The following is a 19,622-nucleotide window of genomic DNA, read 5'->3' as shown; positions in this document are numbered from 1 at the left end:
GAACTCAACAGAAAAATGGAAGTTTGGTAGCTTTACTAAGAGATCAAAACATTAGTCAAAAAAGTATTCATTAAATATAATTTGTATATAAATTTTCTAGAGTAAAGAAATGTAAATGATTTATTTCTCTTTGAATTTTCAGAATATCATTTCAAGAAAAGATCTTCTGCTGTAAAACATGTATATATTTTAATCAAGGCCTCAAAAAATTTTAAGAATTAATCATATACAGTTGTATAACAAATTTTTAGTAAGCATTATATTACACATTGATATGTTTTCAATTTAAACTCATTTCTTATAATTAAAAAAATAACAAATGCACTTTAAAAAGTTCAAGTTGTGTATAAATATATAAAACAAAAAGTAAAAGTTTCCTACCACTAGAATTTTAGCCATCAATTGCCAGAGATAATCACTTAGCAATTTTTTGTGTATCCTTCCAGAAATTTTCTACACATGTATAAGGATTTTCTATTAAAAATATCATAAGTACACATATACATATATAAGTTAGTTATTAGATGATGAGGAACTATTTTGGGTGATATACTAAATAACATGAAACTACTGAAATTTGCAAATTTTTTGTTATGCTATTCTTACTCAACAAAATCCACTTAATTTAAATATATAATATGTACTATATTGGCAAGTAATAAACTACATTTATTTAATCAATGCCTGTAATTCTTATTTTCCTTTACTCAAAACAGTGCTTCTTCACACTTAGTTTAAATTAGTCAAGTTGTGGCAGGAGAAAAAAGCAAAAGCAGGAACAAATTTGATATACATAGGTATTGCAAAAAGTGGCCCAAAGGGGTAAAGTCAAGACTCAAATTCAATCCAGGCAGTTCTAAAGCATGTGCTCTTTACACTCTGCTGCTCTGCTGCTAAGTCACTTCAGTCGTGTCCGACTCTGTGCGACCCCATAGACGGCAGCCCACCAGGCTCCCCCGTCCCTGGGACTCTCCAGGCAAGAACACTGGAGTGGGTTGCCATTTCCTTCTCCAGTGCATGAAAGTGAAAAGTGAAAGGGAAGTCGCTCAGTCGTGTCCGACTCTTCGCGAACCCATGGACCGCAGCCTACCAGGCTCCTCCATCCATGGGATTTTCCAGGCAAGAGTACTGGAGTGGGGTGCCATCGCCTTCTCTGCTTTACACTCTACCTCACTGCAAATAAGTGCAGGACACAGAATTATGGAAGGAATATTTGTGAACTTGGGGATCTACAAAATTGTCAGCTACTAGACAATAAAGCTGCATAAAGTAAAGGACTGTGTCAGTCTTGCTTATTTCTGAATCCTTAGTGCTGAGGAGATAGATGAACGATGACAGACAAACCTACAAAATGCTGCACTAAGTGAAAGAAAACTATTAGGTGGGGCCTGGAATTGCCAGAATATACGGTCCAATATCCAACATGACATGGAATGGGCTGTATTTCACTGACACATTCGTGTATATTAACAAATATTTAACACTTTATATGGAGAAGGTGATGGCACCCCACTCCAGTACTCTTGCCTAGAAAATCCCATGGATGGAGGAGCCTGGTAGGCTGCAGTCCATGGGGTCGTGAAGAGTCAGACACGACTGAGCAACTTCACTTTCACTTTTCACCTTCATGCATTGGAGAAGGAAATGGCAACCCACTCCAGTGTTCTTGCCTGGAGAGTCCCAGGGACGGGGGAGCCTGGTGTGCTGCCGTCTATGGGGTTGCACAGAGTCGGACACGACTGAAGCGACTTAGCAGCAGCAGCAACACTTTATATGTTCAAGACACTACACTAGACATCAGAGACAGATAAATTAACCTGATGCTTGATCCGGAGAAACTCAAAAGTAGTAAAGAAGAAATATTTTTGAACAAATATCTGTAATAAACTAAAATAAAAGTATTATTTATACCAAAAATGTATTTAGTCTATAAGGAAACTATTTTCTGCTCTTATTTAACTGAAAAGAGAATTCACTGTGGAAAAATTTTACTTTACAAAAATTTTTTAAATATATGTTTTATGTATATATTATAAACACAGATCACGATCGTATGGCTTCTACCTTAAGGTTTAAGATAGTTGTTCCAGTTCCTGCCATCATAACTGCATTCCAGCCATCAGGAAAAGTAAAAGGGGAAGTGAAAGTCACATCATTTCCTCCTCATGGCATGGCCTAGAAATTGCACCTATCACTTGCACTCATATCATATTGCTAAAAGCTAGTCACATGGCCCCTTGCAGCTGCAAGGAAGTCTAGAATACGCAGTCTTTGGCAAGGTGACTGTGTGCTCTGCTAAACTCAGGAGTTCTGTTGCCAAAGAAGAATGAAACAATGAATATTGGTGGACAACTAGAAATTCCAGCTACAAGCCATTTTTGAAACAGATAAGCTGTCAATATATATATTCAAAGATATAAGCCTTCATGAACACTGTAACCTATCCCTCTATATGGAGGAGAGAATAAATTATATAATTCATGCTTATATTAACAAATATTAATATTATTCCATATATGTTGACATAAAGGTTTAAGATCACAACAAACTCTTCAGCACAGAAGGGTTGTCAAATCTGAGGGATTTGTTGAAGAAATAGGAAGCTAGGAAGGGGCAAATTATAGGGCTAAACACCCAAAGGTAACAGAATAACAGAGTAACCATCTTGGCCCTCCTCTCCTGATGTTTCAGAGAACCACAACCAGGATCCCTAAGCGTAGTTGTGTGGATTGTACATTAAACAACTCTAGGGGGCACCACTCCTAGTCATCATAATGATTATCCAACAGATGGTAGTAAAAGTTCTTGAGGGAGGAGGTGCCTTTTCCCACATTCGTGAAAGTGTCCCTTGGACTAGCTACAGTACTGGCAATTGCATGCCCTTTGATGCTACTGAAGGGTAGGAGGGATGTATGTGGCCCTTTAAAACCCTTGATTATTCTTTTAAAAATATTTCTAGGAGTATTAGGGTAACTGTCCTTATGTTCCCTAAGATGAAGAAACTCAGAGTATAAACACATGCAGAGATACTCAATATCATTAACTAATAGGTGAAACAAAACTATAATGAGATACCATTTCACAACTACTAAGATGGCTATACACAAAAAGACCAATAATAGTAAGTGTTGATGACAATATGGAGAAATTGGAACGCACATACACTGTTGGTGGGAACAGAAAATGGTATATAACCAAGAGATATGAATACATATGTCCACACACAAAAATCCATACATGAACGTTCATAGCAATATCATTCATAGTAGCCAAAAGGTGGAAAAAACCCAAATGTCTATCAGCTGATGAATGAATAAATTAAATGTGCTATATCCATACAGTGCAATATTATTTGGCAGTAAAAAGGAATGAAGTACAGATATATGTAACAACATGGATAAAACTTGAAAGTGTTATGCTAAATGAAAAAATCAGTCAAAACACCACATATTAAATGCTTCCATTTATATGAAATGTCCAGAATAGGTGAAACTATAAAGACAGAAAATAGATTAATGGTTGCCTAGAAGTGGGAGATGAAAAGAAGGAAGTGGGTATGAGGAAATTGGGAGTGACCACTACTGAGTACAGGCCTTTCTGTTTTGGGGTGATGATAATATTCTAAAATTGACTGCAGTGACTAGAAACCATTGAATCGTACTCTAAATGGATGAATTGTGTGGTATGTGAATTATATCTCAATTTAAAGCTGTTTAAAAACACTAAAAAAAAAAAATCAGACCATTTATAGGGAAAGTTTTTAACTCTCATCATTGAAGACAGAAAGGTTGGAAGAAGTAAGACAATTGTATTTTCCCCAGGAGTATCAGTCATCCTTTCCTTGTTTCAGCAGGAACCAGATAATCTGGACAAATAATCACCTAGATCTGTAAACTGCCAACTACCAGAGAGAAAGTAAGTGTGTGTGCTCAGTCACTAAGTCGTGTCTGACTTTGCAACCCTATGGACTGTGGCATGCCAGGTTCTTCTGTCCATGGGTTTCTCCAGGCAAGAATATTGGAGTGGGTTGCCATGCCCTCCTCCAGGGGATCTTCCCAACCCAGGGATCAAACTCACATCTCCTGCATCTCCTGCATTGCAGGAGGATTCTTTTACCACTGTCAGAGAGAAAGTAATAGGTTTTCCAAAGCATAAATGACAATGAATAGTAGATTAAAATATTTTATAATTATTCATTTTTATTAAATAACCTTGTATAAAATGCCAAAATTTCATCTAAAACATATATTCTTAACAGGAATGATATCATCCCTAAGAGAGGAGGGGGGGGGTGATTGATTCTTGAAGTATATGTTTAAAGTATCGATAATATATATGTTACATAAATAGATATAGTGCATAGTATTAAAATTTCATGGGGAAGATGATTAGGGAAAAAATTGTCTAAAAAGAGTCCTTGGGAATCATGATTTTCTAGTTCCTCATTCATATAAAAAATGAGCTCTTACTGTGTTAATTAAACTATTAAAAGATAGAAATTTTGGCTCCAGAGCTTATTCATTCCTCTTGAAAGGCTCAGGGTAACCAGAAGCCCCAGATTTTCTGCCTAAGATATTGGCTCTTATTGTCTAAACCACATATCAAATTTTCTTGTCTCATGCTGAGAATTTGTGTCTTAAAACCAAATGGTACATCATGTCAGAAAACTAAAGAAGAGGCAAAAAATATTTATCTACATATTATCCCTTCTCAAATTTTCTCCTCTACTCCCACTCCTACCCCTTAAATATAATCTTGGATATAAAGGATTAAAAGGTGATTTTTCCCAATTCACTTTAGCTACCATGTTCATTCCTATCCCATCTCCCCACCATCATCCCTCAATCTCATATATAAGAAGACTTGCAGGCAGACCCCATCTGAAGTCGAGCAATAGACAATATTATCACACGACCTCACAGCCTCTTCTCACTTCTCTTTCCCCTTCTCCATAACATAACCTTTCTTTTCAGGGCCCTCCCCTATCTTAATTGGTCTACTCTATCCCTTTTCAAAACTAAAATGAATCTGCTTTAAATTTTCAACTGAACTTGACTCACAGTATACTCACAGAAAAATTCTTTTACATTAACTGCAGAATAAAAAGCTTTGATTCCTAGTAAAGAAATTTCAGACATTAGAGAGAATGTAGAGGTGATACCCCCTTCACCTTTTGGAGGTGGAAGAAAGGTAGGACACAGATCAGAGAAGGGTATTCAGCCTCTGCCTTCTGATCAGTGTGTCCAGAGATCCTGTCTTCCTCGCACTCCTAGAAGGTCACCTCCAGCTGCAGCTTCATTCATTATGCTCAGTAAGAACAGGAATGGCTAAGCACAGCAGTGGCTTGGGTGGTCTGTTACTGCAGCCCTGGGGCTTGGGGCTTGGGCCTGACTGTAGAAGCACCATGACTCACTTGCCTCCTGCCCAGCACATCTGCCTCACAACTCTCCCAACACTCCCAAATGTTTCTGCTTCATTTCAGAACCACCACTTGTGGCTTGGGACTCTTTCTTCCCTCAGCATCAACTGAGATGTTCTCAGTTGGCTATTTACCTCTGTTCGTTTCCAAGGTGAACCATTCAATATCACGGTAATCCAAGCCTATGCCCCAACAAGTAATGCTGAAGAAGCTGAAGTTGAAAGGTTCTATGAAGACCTACAAGATATTTTAGAACTAATAGCCCAAAAAGATGTCCTCTTCATAATAGGGGACTGGAATGCAAAAGTAGGAAGTCAAGAAACACCTGGAGTAACAGGCAAATTTGGTCTTGAATACGGAATGAAGCAGGGCAAAGGCTAATAGAGTTTTGCCAAGAGAACGCACTGGTCATAGCAAACACCCTCTTCCAACAACACAAGAGAAGACTCTACACATGGACATCACCAGATGGTCAACACCAAAATCAGATTGATTACATTCTTTGCAGCCAAAGATGGAGAGGCTCTATACAGTCAGCAAACACAAGACCGGGAGCTGACTGTGGCTCAGATTGTGAACTCCTTATTGCCAAATTCAGACCTAAATTGAAGAAAGTAGGGAAAAGCACTAGACCATTCAGGTATGACCCAAATCAAATCCCTTATGATTATACAGTGGAAGTGAGAAATAGATTTAAGGGACTAGATCTGATAGACAGAGTGCCTGATGAACTATGGACGGAGGTTCGTGACGTTGTACAGGAGACAGGGATCAAGACCATCCCCATGGAAAAGAAATGCAAAAAAGCAAAATGGCTGTCTGGGGAGGCCTTACAAATAGCTGTGAAAAGAAGAGAAGTGAAAAGCAGAGGAGAAAAGGAAAGATATTCCCATTTGAATGCAGAGTTCCAAAGAATAGCAAGGAGAGATAAGAAAGCCTTCCTCAGGATTCAATGCAAAGAAATAGAGGAAAACAGAAGAATAGGAAAGACTAGAGATCTCTTCAAGAAAATTAGAGATACCAAGGGAACATTCCATGCAAAGATGGGCTCGATAAAGGACAGAAATGGTCTGGACCTAACAGAAGCAGAAGATTTTAAGAAGAGGTGACAAGAATACACAGAAGAACTGTACAAAAAAGATCTTCACGACCAAGATAATCACGATGGTGTGCTCACTCACCTAGATCCAGACATCCTGGAATGTGAAGTCAAGTGGGCCTGAGGAAGCATCACTACGAACAAAGCTAGTGGAGGTGATGGAATTCCAGTTGCTGCTGCTGCTGCTGCTAAATCGCTTCAGTCGTGTCTGACTCTGTGCGACCCCATAGACGGCAGCCCACCAGGCTCCACAATCCCTGGGATTCTCCAGGCAAGAACACTGGAGTGGGTTGCCATTTCCTTCTCCAATGCATGAATGTGAAAAGTGAAAGTGGAGTCGCTCAGTTGTGTCTGACTCTCAGTGACCCCATGGACTGCAGCCCACCAGGCTCCCCCATCCATGGGATTTTCCAGGCAAGAGTACTGGTTGCTACTGCTGTTAAGGCGCTTCAGTCGTGCCCGACTCTGTGCGACCCCAGAGACGGCAGTCCACCAGGCTCCGCCCTCCCTGGGATTCTCCAGGAAAGAACACTGGAGTGAGTTGCCATTTCTTTCTCCAATGCATGAAAGTAAGAAGCGAAAGTGAAGTCACTCAGTCGTGTCTGAATCCTAGCAACCCCATGGACTGCAGCCTACCAGACTCCTCCGTCCATGTGATTTGCCAGGTAAGAGTACTGGAGTGGGGTGCTGTTTCAATTCTTGAAAGATGATGCTGTGAAAGTGCTGCACTCAATATGCCAGCAAATTTGGAAAACTCAGCAGTGGCCACAGGACTGGAAAACGTCAGTTTTCATTCCAATCCCAAAGAAAGGCAATGCCAAAGAATGCTCAAACTACCACACAATTGCACTCATCTCACATGCTAGTAAAGTAATACTCAAATGCTCCAAGCCAGGCTTCAGCAATACATGAACTGCGAACTTCCAGATGTTCAAGCTGGTTTTAGGAAAGGCAGAGGAACCAGAGATCAAATTGCCAACATCCACTGGATCATGGAAAAAGCGAGAGTTCCAGAAAAACATCTATTTCTGCTTTATTGACTATGCCAAAGCCTTCGACTGTGTGGATCACAACAAACTGTGGAAAATTTTGAAAGAAATGGGAATACCAGACCACCTGACCTGCCTCTTGAGAAACCTGTATGCAGGTCGGGAAGCAACAATTAGAACTGGACATGGAACAATAGACTGGTTCAAAATAGGAAAAGGAGGACATCAAGGCTGTATATTGTCACCCTGCTTATTTAACTTCTATGCAGAGTACATCATGAGAAACGCTGGGCTGGAAGAAGCACAAGCTGGAATCAAGATTCCTGGGAGAAATATCAATTACCTCAGATATGGAGATGACACCACCCTTATGGCAGAAAGTGAAGAGGAACTAAAGAGCCTCTTGATGAAAGTGAAAGAGGAGAGTGAAAAAGTTGGCTTAAAGCTCAACATTCAGAAAATGAAGATCATGGCATCTGGGCCCATCACTTCATGGGAAATAGATGGGGAAACAGTGGAAACAGTGTCAGACTTTATTTTTTTGGGCTCCAAAATCACTGCAGATGGTGATTGCAGCCATGAAATTAAAAGACGCTTACTCCTTGGAAGAAAAGTTATGAGCAACATAGATAGCATCTTCAAAAGCAGAGAAATTACTTTGCCAACAAAGGTCCATCTAGTCAAGGCTATAGTTTTTCCAGTGGTCATGTAAGGCTATGAGAGTTGGACTTTGAAGAAAGCTGAGTGCTGAAGAATTGATGCTTTTGAACTGGTGTGTTGGAGCAGACTCTTGAGAGTCCCTTGGACTGCAAGGAGATCCAACCAGTCCATTCTAAAGGAGATCAGCCCTGGGATTTCTTTGGAAGGAATGATGCTAAAGCTGGAACTCCAGTACTTAGGCCACCTCATGCGAAGAGGTGACTCATTGGAAAAGACTCTGATGCTGGGAGGGATTGGGGGCAGGAGGAGAAGGGGATGACAGAGGATGAGATGGCTGGATGGCATCACTGACTTGATGGATGTGAGTTTGAGTAAACTCCGGGAGATGGTGATGGACAGGGAGGCCTGGCATACTGCAATTCATGAGGTAGCAAAGATTCAGACATGACTGAGCGGCTGAACTGAATTGGAGCAAACAAGTCACCTAAGAAGATTCTCAATCCTGAGTAATAGTACAATCAACATAAACACCCATAATCCAAAGCATTCTTTTTTAGGGCATAAGAAATATTTTCTTCAATTTCCAGTTTTCAATTAAATCATTGTTAGGTTTGAACCAACTGTTGGCCCTTAAAACCAATCCATTTCTTTTCCCAGTAGAATTCAACCATTCCTATCTGCTCTTTACCAAGTTTATTTTGAATAGTGAACATTTAAATGAAAATAAGAAACTACCTTTTATATGTAATAATCTAAAATTTTACAGCAGAATGACTTTATCTAATGGCTTTGAAGTATAAGAAAAGCAAAAAGGAACTTGAAAAATTTCCCCCCAAATTGCTTTCCCAGTTTTACTCAGTTATATGCTTTAAATGAAATTATTCCAGGGTGTAAAATATTAAGAAAACATACAGGCAGTTTGGAGCAAGAAAACAGGACCAAGCTGAGATCTTTAATTTGCATGTAGAACTATGCAATTATTTTTATGACCTACTTTCATGCATTTTTAATATGATATAAAATAAACTCTACTGTCACAACTTTCCATTCTTTCTCCAATCTTGCCACATAGCTGGTGGGCTCCAAGAAAAAAAGAGCTCTGTTCTAATCAACTGGCTAAACAATTCATTTCCTAATCTTTAGCCTCCTAGTTTAATTCATGGCAGAACCAGCTTCCCTCTTGAGTCTTCTTACCTCAGGCAGTGTTTATGTGCCAAATATATATTGAGTGCCTACTGTGTACCACCAGAAATATTCTGGAAATAACTCAGAAAGAATGAAGGGAAGGAGCCAAAGCAAAAACAATACTCAGTTGTGGATGTGACTGGTGATAGAATCAAGGTCCGATGCTGTAAAGAGCAATATTGCATAAGAACCTGGATGTTAGGTCCATGAATCAAAGCATATTGGAAGTGGTCCAACAGGAGATGGCAAAAGTGAACATCCACATTCTAGGAATCAGCAAACTACAAAGGACTGGAATGGTGAATTTAACTCAGATGACCATTATATCTACTACTGTGGGCAGAAACCCCTTAGAAGAAATGGAGTAGCCATCATGGTCAACAAAAGAGTTCACAATGCAGTATGTGGATACAATCTCAAAAACGACAGAATGATCTGTTAGTCTCCAAGACAAACCATTCAATATCACGGTGATCTAAGCCTATGCCCCAACCAGTAACGCTGAAGAAGCTGAAGTTGAAAGGTTCTATGAAGACCTACAAGACCTTTTAGAACTAATACCCCAAAAAGATGTCCTTTTCATCCTCAGTTCAGTTCAGTTCAGTTCAGTTGCTCAGTCGTGTCTGACTCTTTCTGACCCCATGAATCGCAGCACGCCAGGCCTCCCTGTCCATCACCAACTCCTGGAATTCACTCAGACTCACGGCCACCGAGTCAGTGATGCCATCCAGCCATCTCATCCTCTGTAATCCCCTTCTCCTCCTGCCCCCAATCCCTCCCAGCATCAGAGTCTTTTCCAATGAGTCACCTCTTCGCATGAGGTGGCCAAAATACTGGAGTTTCAGCTTTAGCATCATTCCTTCCAAAGAAATCCCTGGGATGATCTCCTTTAGAATGGACTGGTTGGATCTCCTTGCAGTCCAAGGGACTCTCAAGAGTCTTCTCCAAAACACCAGTTCAAAAGCATTAATGCTTCGGCGCTCAGCTTTCTTCACAGTCCAACTCTCACATCCATACATGACCACAGGAAAAACCATAGCCTAGATTAGACGGACCTTAGTCAGCAAAGTAATGTCTCTGCTTTTGAAGATGCTATCTATGTTGCTCATAACTTTTCTTCCAAGGAGTAAGCGTCTTTTAATTTCATGGCTGCAATCACCATCTGCAGTGATTTTGGAGCCCAAAAAAATAAAGTCTGACACTGTTTCCACTGTTTCTCCATCTATTTCTCATGGAGTGATGGGACCGGATGCCATGATGTTCATTTTCTGAATGTTGAGCTTTAAGCCAACTTTTTCACTCTCCTCTTTTACTTTCATCAAGAAGCTTTTTAGTTCCTCTTTACTTTCTGCCATAAGGGTGGTGTCATCTGCATATCTGAGGTTATTGCTATTTCTCCCGGCAAGCTTGATTCCAGCTTGTGCTTCTTCCAGCCCAGTGTTTCTCATGATGTACTCTGCATAGAAGTTAAATAAGCAGGGTGACAATATACAGCCTTGACGTACTCCTTTTCCTATTTAGAACCAGTCTATTGTTCCATGTCCAGTTCTAACTGTTGCTTCCTGGCCTGCATACAGATTTCTCAAGAGGCAGGTCAGGTGGTCTGGTATTCCCATTTCTTTCAAAATTTTCCACAGTTTGTTGTGATCCACACAGTCAAAGGCTTTGGCATAGTCAATAAAGCAGAAATAGATGTTTTTCTGGAACTCTCTTGCTTTTTCCATGATCCAGAAGATGTTGGCTATTTGATCTCTGGTTCTTCTGCCTTTTCTAAAACCAGTTGAACATCAAGAAGTTCATGGTTCATGTATTGCTGAAGCCTGGCTTGGAGAATTTTGAGCATTACTTTACTAGCATGTGAGATGAGTGCAATTGTGTGGTGGTTTGAGCATTCTTTGGCATTGCCTATCTTTGCGACTGGAATGAAAACTGACGTTTTCCAATCCTGTGGCCACTGCTGAGTTTTCCAAATTTGCTGGCATATTGAGTGCAGCACTTTGATAGCATCCTCTTTCAGGATTTGAAATAGCTCTACTGGAATTCCATCACCTCCACTAGCTTTGTTCATAGTGATGCTTTCTAAGGCCCACTTGACTTCACATTCCAGGATGTCTGGCTCTAGGTGAGTGATCACACCATCATGATTATCTGGGTCGTGAAGATCCTTTTTGTACAGTTCTTCTCTGTATTCTTGCCACCTCTTCTTAATATCTTCTGCTTCTGTTAGGTCCATACCATTTCTTTCCTTTATCGAGCCCATCTTTGCATGAAATGTTCCCTTGGTGTCTCTAATTTTCTTGAAGAGATCTCTAGTCTTATCATAGGGGACTGGAATGCAAAAGTAGGAAGTCAAGAAACACCTGGAGTAACAGGCAAATTTGGCCTTGGAATATGGAATGAAGCAGGGCAGAGGCTAATAGAGTTTTGCCAAGAAAATGCACTGGTCATAGCAAACACCCTCTTCCAACAACACAAGAGAAGACTCTACACATGGACATCACCAGATGGTCAACACCAAAATCAGATTGATTACATTCTTTGCAGCCAAAGATGGAGAGGCTCTATACAGTCAGCAAACACAAGACCGGGAGCTGACTGTGGCTCAGATTGTGAACTCCTTATTGCCAAATTCAGACCTAAATTGAAGAAAGTAGGGAAAAGCACTAGACCATTCAGGTATGACCCAAATCAAATCCCTTATGATTATACAGTGGAAGTGAGAAATAGATTTAAGGGACTAGATCTGATAGAGTGCTTGATGAACTATGGACGGAGGTTCCTGATGTTGTACAGGAGAGAGAGATCAAGATCATCCCCATGGAAAAGAAATGCAAAAAAGCAAAATGGCTGTCTGGGGAGGCCTTACAAATGGCTGTGAAAAGCAGAGGAGAAAAGGAAAGATATTCCCATTTGAATGCAGAGTTCCAAAGAATAGCAAGGAGAGATAAGAAAGCCTTCCTCAGGATTCAATGCAAAGAAATAGAGGAAAAAACAGAATGGGAAAGACTAGAGATCTCTTCAAGAAAATCAGAGATACCAAGGAAACATTCCATGCAAAGATGGGCTCGATAAAGGACAGAAATGGTCTGGACCTAACAGAAGCAGAAGATTTTAAGAAGAGGTGGCAAGAATACACAGAAGAACTGTACAAAAAAGATCTTCACGACCAAGATAATCACGATGGTGTGCTCACTCACCTAGATCCAGACATCCTGGAATGTGAAGTCAAGTGGGCCTGAGGAAGCATCACTACGAACAAAGCTAGTAGAGCTGATGTAATTCCAGTTGAGCTATTTCAAATCTGAAAGATGATGCTGTGAAAGTGCTGCATTGAATATGCCAGCAAATTTGGAAAACTCAGCAGTGGCCACAGGACTGGAAAAGGTCAGTTTTCATTCCAATCCCAAAGAAAGGCAATGCCAAAGAATGCTCAAACCACCACACAATTGCACTCATCTCACATGCTAGTAAAGTAATACTCAAAATTCTCCAAGCCAGGCTTCAGCAATACATGAACCGTGAGCTTCCAGATGTTCAAGCTGGTTTTAGAAAAGGCAGAGGAACCAGAGATCAAATTGCCAACATCCACTGGATCATGGAAAAAGCGAGAGTTCCAGAAAAACATCTATTTCTGCTTTATTGACTATGCCAAAGCCTTCGACTGTGTGGATCACAACAAACTGTGGAAAATTCTGAAAGTGATAAGAATACCAGACCACCTGACCTGCCTCTTGAGAAACCTGTATGCAGGTCAGGAAGCAACAGTTAGAACTGGACATGAATCAACTGACTGGTTTCAAATAGGAAAAGGAGTACATCAAGACTGTATATTGTCACCCTGCTTATTTAACTTCTATGCAGAGTACATCATGAGAAACGCTGGGCTGGAAGAAGCACAAGCTGGAATCAAGATTCCTGGGAAAAGTGTCAATAACCTCAGATATGCAGATGACACCACCCTTATGGCAGAAAGTGAAGAAGAACTAAAGAGCTTCTTGGTGAAAGTGAAAGAGGAGAGTGAAAAAGTTGGCTTAAAGCTCAGCATTCAGAAAACTAAGATCATGGCATCTTGGCCCATCATTTCATGGGAAATAGATGGGGAAACAGTGGAAACAGCATCAGACTTTATTTTTGGGGGCTCCAAAATCACTGCAGATGGTGATTGCAGCCATGAAATTAAAAGATGGTTACTCCTTGGAAGTAAAGTTATGAGCAACCTAGATAGCATATTGAAAAGCAGATACATTACTTTGCCAACAAAGGTCTGTTTAGTCAAGGCTATGGTTTTTAGTGGTCATGTATGGATGTGAGAGTTGGACTGTGAAGAAAGCTGAGCGCCAAAGAATTGATGCTTTTGAACTGTGGTGTTGGAGAAGACTCTTGCGAGTCCCTTGGACTGCAAGGAGATCCAACCAGTCCATCCTAAAGGAGACCAATCCTGGGTGTTGTTTGGAAGGAATGATGCTGAGGCTGAAACTCCAATACTCTGGCCACCTCATGTATAGGGTTGACTCATTGGAAAAGACTCTGATGCTGGGAAGTATTGGGGGCAGGAAGAGAAGGGGACGACAGAGGGTGAGATCGTTGGATGGCATCACCGCCTCAATGCACATGAGTCTGGTGAACTCCGGGAGCTGGTGATGGACACAGAGCCCTGGCATGCTGCAATTCATGGGGTCACCAAAAGTCGGACACGACTGAGCGACTGAACTAAACTGAACTGTGTACCACACTTCACTGATTACACCATGGCTCTTCATTTAACCCATAAAAGGATGTTTCCATTATCCTGAGACTCTTATTTAGAACCTCTGTTTTTTAAATCCACAATGACTACAACTAATAATTCTTGGTTGGTAAAGTCTGACAGCTATCGTGATCCTCTATACAGTTAGCACCTTTGGGTGAGCCTCTGTATCACCCAAACGTTGGCTCTGAACCCTCATCATCCAGGAATCTGGTTGGCAGTTGTCACTTGTGAGCCTGAATGTAAACTGCAGAGGAGATGAAACCTACAGGTGCAGAGCAAACGTCACACTTGTGACAGTCCCCAGTATTTTTAAAGGACTCCAGGGATCTTGCCTCAGAAACTAACCACACAGCTTCTAGAGTCAACACAACAGGGTATTCCAAACAAAAATAACCCTCTCTTGCCTTTTATTTTTTGTGAGATATATATAATTTGTAAATTTTCAGGACTGTTTATATGAATATTGATGCACTGAGTAAAATAGTCTTATTATTTTATACATACCCTTTTGCAACAAGCCCTCCAGATCTATTTGAACATTTAGGTCATTTTCAGCCTGAACGACTGAATATCAGTATCTCCCACAGTTTTGACAAAACCTTGTTATTTTCACAGGTGCTCCATTCTTTTTATTTTTATTTCTTTTAGTCTAAAAGTATATACATATTTACCATTGGCATAAAACAAAAAAAATTCCAACAGAGGCCATTTGTCCTGGGTCACTCGTCATAACTGTATAAAATTTCTAATATACTCACTGTTATTTTTTTTCTAGGGGCATTCTTAATATTTTTCTGTTTCTAATAAGAATGCTCTAATCCTAGCTGAGAATCACTGGCTTCACCAAGGAGATCATCATTGGGCTGAAAATGGAAGTTGTCACTTTACTACCAACAGAATGGGAGAGACAGCGGCGCTGGCCATCCGTGTTCTGCAAGTGCTAAGGTTACACAGCAGACAGAGGAGTCTGAAATGATGGCAGGAAAGAAGCAGAGCACCTGGGAAACCTGCAACCATTCATAATTTGTCTTGCTGAAAAAACCTTGTCTGCCTACAGGAGCGTTTTTTGTTTTTTGGCTATAAAAGGTACTTACCCTAACGAATAGAGGCGGCACTGCTTGTTGCGGATTTGATGAACTAAGCCAAACCTGTCATCAAGACAGACCAGCCAGGGCTTCTCTGTAGGGCTGGAGTCAGTAGCCAGGCTGTTTGTGCTCATGTGATCACACGCAATCTGTAAGGATTGGAAATCAATGTGAAAAATTTAAAGTACTGGATGATAGATGGCAGGTAGAGACTGACTGCTTGCCCGGTCACTGGAAACCATAATGGGAGAGTTATATCCTTTTTTCCACTGATAACCACGCCCCTCCCCAGGGAATCACAGGACTGCTCTTAAATGTTTGGAGGAATTTCAAATACTAGATTATAGGTAACCTCATGGAGATTAGAGGCAGGTTTGAAGAGAAGTTAAGAACTGCTATGAAAAAAAAATAAAAAACTGCTATAGCCTTTTGTGCAGAGTATACAGAGGACAAGAAATCAGGAGCAAGGATGGCAGAGAGGAGCCAGGAAAGGCTCTGCAGAGGCGTGTTAGTCTTGGAGGAGGAAGAGATGTTGAATAAGAGGCTGAGACCAAGAAGGGCATTCCAGACATGGAGAACAGAGCTCCCAAACCACAGAGGTCTGTTAGTCACAGCATTCCTATTAGAAGTTGTGAGATACGGCTGAGGGCATGGATCTTAGAAGGACACAAGATTATTTACTCCTTATCTCAGGCAGACCAGGTTAGGCCGACATGTTGCAAAAAGGTAGCATGTGTTAATCAAGGTAAACAACTGATCAGAGGGAAAGTGAGAATAATACAAGCCCCGACTAACAAGATAGTACTGTCTGTGATACACTTCCAATAAGCTTCCTCCTGTGGGGATGGGCAAGAGCCCCACATGGGAAGGAGGCTCTTCTTGATCTAGCCAAACCACCTCTCTTAACTCATCCATCAAAATTAGATAAGAAAACCAAAGGGAACATGTATCTAAGTCAAGCGGAAGGAAGCCAGTTTCTAATTTCAAATGCACATTAAGTAAATATACTTAGCGAGGAATTCTGACTTGTGTTTGAGCCTGGCACAGTATGCACGGCTGAGGCTGTCGGAACCAAAGAAAACAAGTTCTGTGGCCAAGGTATTTATCTTACTGAGCAACAGTGTTTCCCTCTAATCCCTCAAAACTCTCACAGTCATCATGATGCCCCATGAATCATTCAGTGGTTCTTGCTGTCACATCGCAGACAACAGACCACTCCAGAGGCAAAGGATGTTTTGAGTTTCATTGCTTTAACTCATTGGAAAACATAATGGTAAACGATTTCTTTCTTAAGAAGGTATTCTAGGCTTGCTGAATTCTTTATTTTTCAAAATGTTACTCTGAAAACAGCATATTATGTGGAGCCAGTGTCTCCCTTACTTTTCCTGTAATCTAGGGCGAGCCTGGCAAAATCATCCTAGCACTATCAATGACTGAGAGAGAGCTTCTTGCTAGAATTCGGACCTTTTATAGGAAAGCTTAAAAAGTGGAATTCTAATATTTATTTCTTCTTTTCTTTTGATGAAACAAAAATTCAAATTTGAAGGCAATACAAATTTCAACATAAAGTTTTATGATCCACCACCCGCCTTGTATGTGCAGACATCTTTGGTGAACTTTATGTACAATGCCAATATATCATTTTCCTTAAAGAAGCAACTGGTGCAGAATAAACTGGGTCAAATAACCTGGGGAGATTCTGGGCCTCACTTAATGAAGTTCTTAGCTTAAATACGTATGTAGGACTTTATTGATGTTACTAGCTTTATTACTTGTATTCTATTTTACAAGATTATTATTTCTTGTACTAATAAATGTGTGACTGAGCCTCCAAAAAAAGTAATGATGATTAGGCAACTTAAAACTACTAACAAAATATATAGTTCTATAAGATCAAAGATTGTAATAGTGTAACTGTAGACAAAACAAGAAGTAAGCATTTCCTAGACCATAATAAACTAGTAAGACACATGGTCCAGAGGTTGATGGCCATGTCCAGTAATAGCACACTGAGTAGGCTAACAAGAAAATCCTTGACTGACTTGGGAGTAAGCATTCCTAGTACCTTAGGACAAGCTTGCCATGAAATGCCTCCAAAACCTTGGTCAAAATTAAGACCAAAAGGGAAGGGACTGTAAAATAAAGAATGTGATTCGTTATAGTTCTACAAGAATCAAGTTATTTGCCACTGCAGTGACTGACCCACAAAACACCTTGAAAGGATTTCAGAGCAAAAATCAGAATGAGACATTCTGGGCTCTGGAAAAACTGGCAGAATAGGCCTTCAGATAGTTAGATATTTTCAGGGGAAAATGTTTGGATCCAGTTTCCTGCATCTTCCCATACTACGAAAAGCACTATAACCATTACATAAAATATATGTTTTTCACTATTAATAGTAACTTTCCACCAAGATGCGTGCTTGCAATAGGCACATGCCCTGTTGCCAAAATCATAAATCTACCAACCTCCCCACTCAGAACAATCCTCAGAAGCTGAGAGACCATCTCCAAGTTTATGATTCTCAGTCTGGCTTATAAAATTTTCAATTTCTTTCTCAGACTGACTATTGACTAATTTTTGTCAACATCCTCAACCCAGTTTTTTTCTACTTCTCAATCTGCAATCACTGTTCAAAGGAAAAATAATAATAGAAAATGGAATTGAATCTTCTCCCAAGCAACTAGCAGAGAGCACATTTATTAACTGGATCTGTCAACATGTCAATTTGTAGAATTCATTTCCTACTATTCTCCCACAAGTAAATGGAAAGTATGCCACTGCCTCCCACTTCTTGTCCCCACCCACCCATCCAAAGGAGAGGGTGCTAATCTAATAGTCAAAACTCAGTGTTCATCAAGCTTGTTCTTACTAGTAGGTATGTTGTGATGCCTTAAAACTTCATTGGCACTCGGTTCCATGCCCAGCCTCCTGCAGTCAGTTAGTTAGACCCAGAGCAGTTTGGTGAGTCCCAAAGGCATGCCTGGATCTCCTAAGCCTGAACCATTTATTCTAAGGTAGCCTCCTGAGGTATCTTTATTAAAGTGGTAAGATGATCCCATTTGCTAGTTTCTTTTTATGTACCCTCCCTGCTGCTGCTGCTAAGTCACTTTAGTCATGTCCGACTCTGTGCAACCCCAGAGACAGCAGCCCACCAGGCTCCCCCATCCCTGGGATTCTTCAGGCAAGAACACTGGAGTGGGTTGCCATTTCCTTCTCCAATGCATGAAAGTGAAAAGTGAAAGTGAATTCGCTCAGTCGTGCCCGACTCTTAGCGACCCCATGGACTGCAGCCTACCAGGCTCCTCCGTCCATGGGATTTTCCAGGCAAGAGTACTGGAGTGGGTTGTCATTGCCTTCTCTGACCCTCCCTGAGAACCTCCAAAAGACAGGGATGTCAACAGCTGCTTGTTCATCATATCCTCCCAATACCATTTAAACCTAACTCTAGCCTCTCTTAATCTTCTAGATTAAGAAGAGGTGGCAAGAATATATAGAAGAATTATACAAGAAAGGTCTTAATGACTCAGACAACCACAACGTTGCAGTCACTCGCCTAGAGTCAGACATCCTGGAATGTGAAGTCAAGTGGGCCGTAGAAAGCATTACTATGAACAAAGCTAGTGGAGGTGATGAAATTCCAGCTGAGCTATTTTAAATCTTAAATATAATGCTGTTAAAGTGCTGCACTCAATATGCCAGCAAATTTGGAAAACTCAGCAGTGGCCACAGGACTGGAAAAGGTCAGTTTTCATTTCAATCCCAAAGAAGGGCAATACCAAAGACTGTTCAAACTACCATACAATTGCATTCATTTCACATGCTGGCAAGGTAATGCTCAAAATCCTTCAAGCAAAGCTTCAGCAGTATGTGAACCAAGAACTTCCTACAAACTGAGTTTCGATGAGGCAGAGGAACCAGAAATCAAATTGCCAAAATTTGTTGGCTCATGGAGAAAGCAAGAGAGTTTCAGAAAATCATCTACTTCTCTTTCATTGACTACACTAAAGCCTTTGACTGTGTGGATCACAACAAACTGCGGAAAAGTCTTAAAGAGATGGGAATACTAGACCATCTTACCTGTCTCCAGAGAAACCTGTGTGTAGGTCAAGAAGCAACAATCAGAACTGGACACAGAACAACTGACTGGTTCAAAACTGGGAAAGGAGTAAGACAAGCCTGTATATTGTCACTCTGCTTATTTAACTTATATGCAAAGGACATGATGCGAAATGCCAGCCTAGAGGAATCATAAGCTGGAATCAAGAATGCCAAGACAAATATCAACAACCTCAGTTATGCAGATGATACCACTCTAATGACAGGTGAAGAGGAACTAAAGAGCCTCTTGATGAGGGTGAAAAAGTAGAGTGAAAAAGCTGGCTTGAAATTCAACATTCAAAAACTAAGATCATGGCATCTGGTCCCATCACTT

General features: G+C 40.6%; 1 protein-coding gene across 2 annotated transcripts in view; it reads right to left on the bottom strand.

The window, feature by feature from the left end:
- METTL24 (methyltransferase like 24) overlaps positions 1-19,622 on the bottom strand; it is a 123,524-nt gene that overhangs the window by 57,042 nt on the left and 46,860 nt on the right. For both annotated transcript variants that reach the window (XM_069598133.1, XM_069598134.1), the window contains exon 3: positions 15,197-15,336. In XM_069598133.1, coding sequence (XP_069454234.1) covers positions 15,197-15,336 — 140 coding nt within the window. The remainder of the gene's footprint in view (positions 1-15,196; positions 15,337-19,622) is intronic.

Source organism: Ovis canadensis, chromosome 8 (genome assembly GCF_042477335.2).
Source record: "Ovis canadensis isolate MfBH-ARS-UI-01 breed Bighorn chromosome 8, ARS-UI_OviCan_v2, whole genome shotgun sequence".
Taxonomy (NCBI): Eukaryota; Metazoa; Chordata; class Mammalia; order Artiodactyla; family Bovidae; genus Ovis; species Ovis canadensis.
The sequence above is the reverse complement of the archived record's forward strand: the minus strand, read 5'-3'. Positions and strand labels throughout refer to the sequence as shown.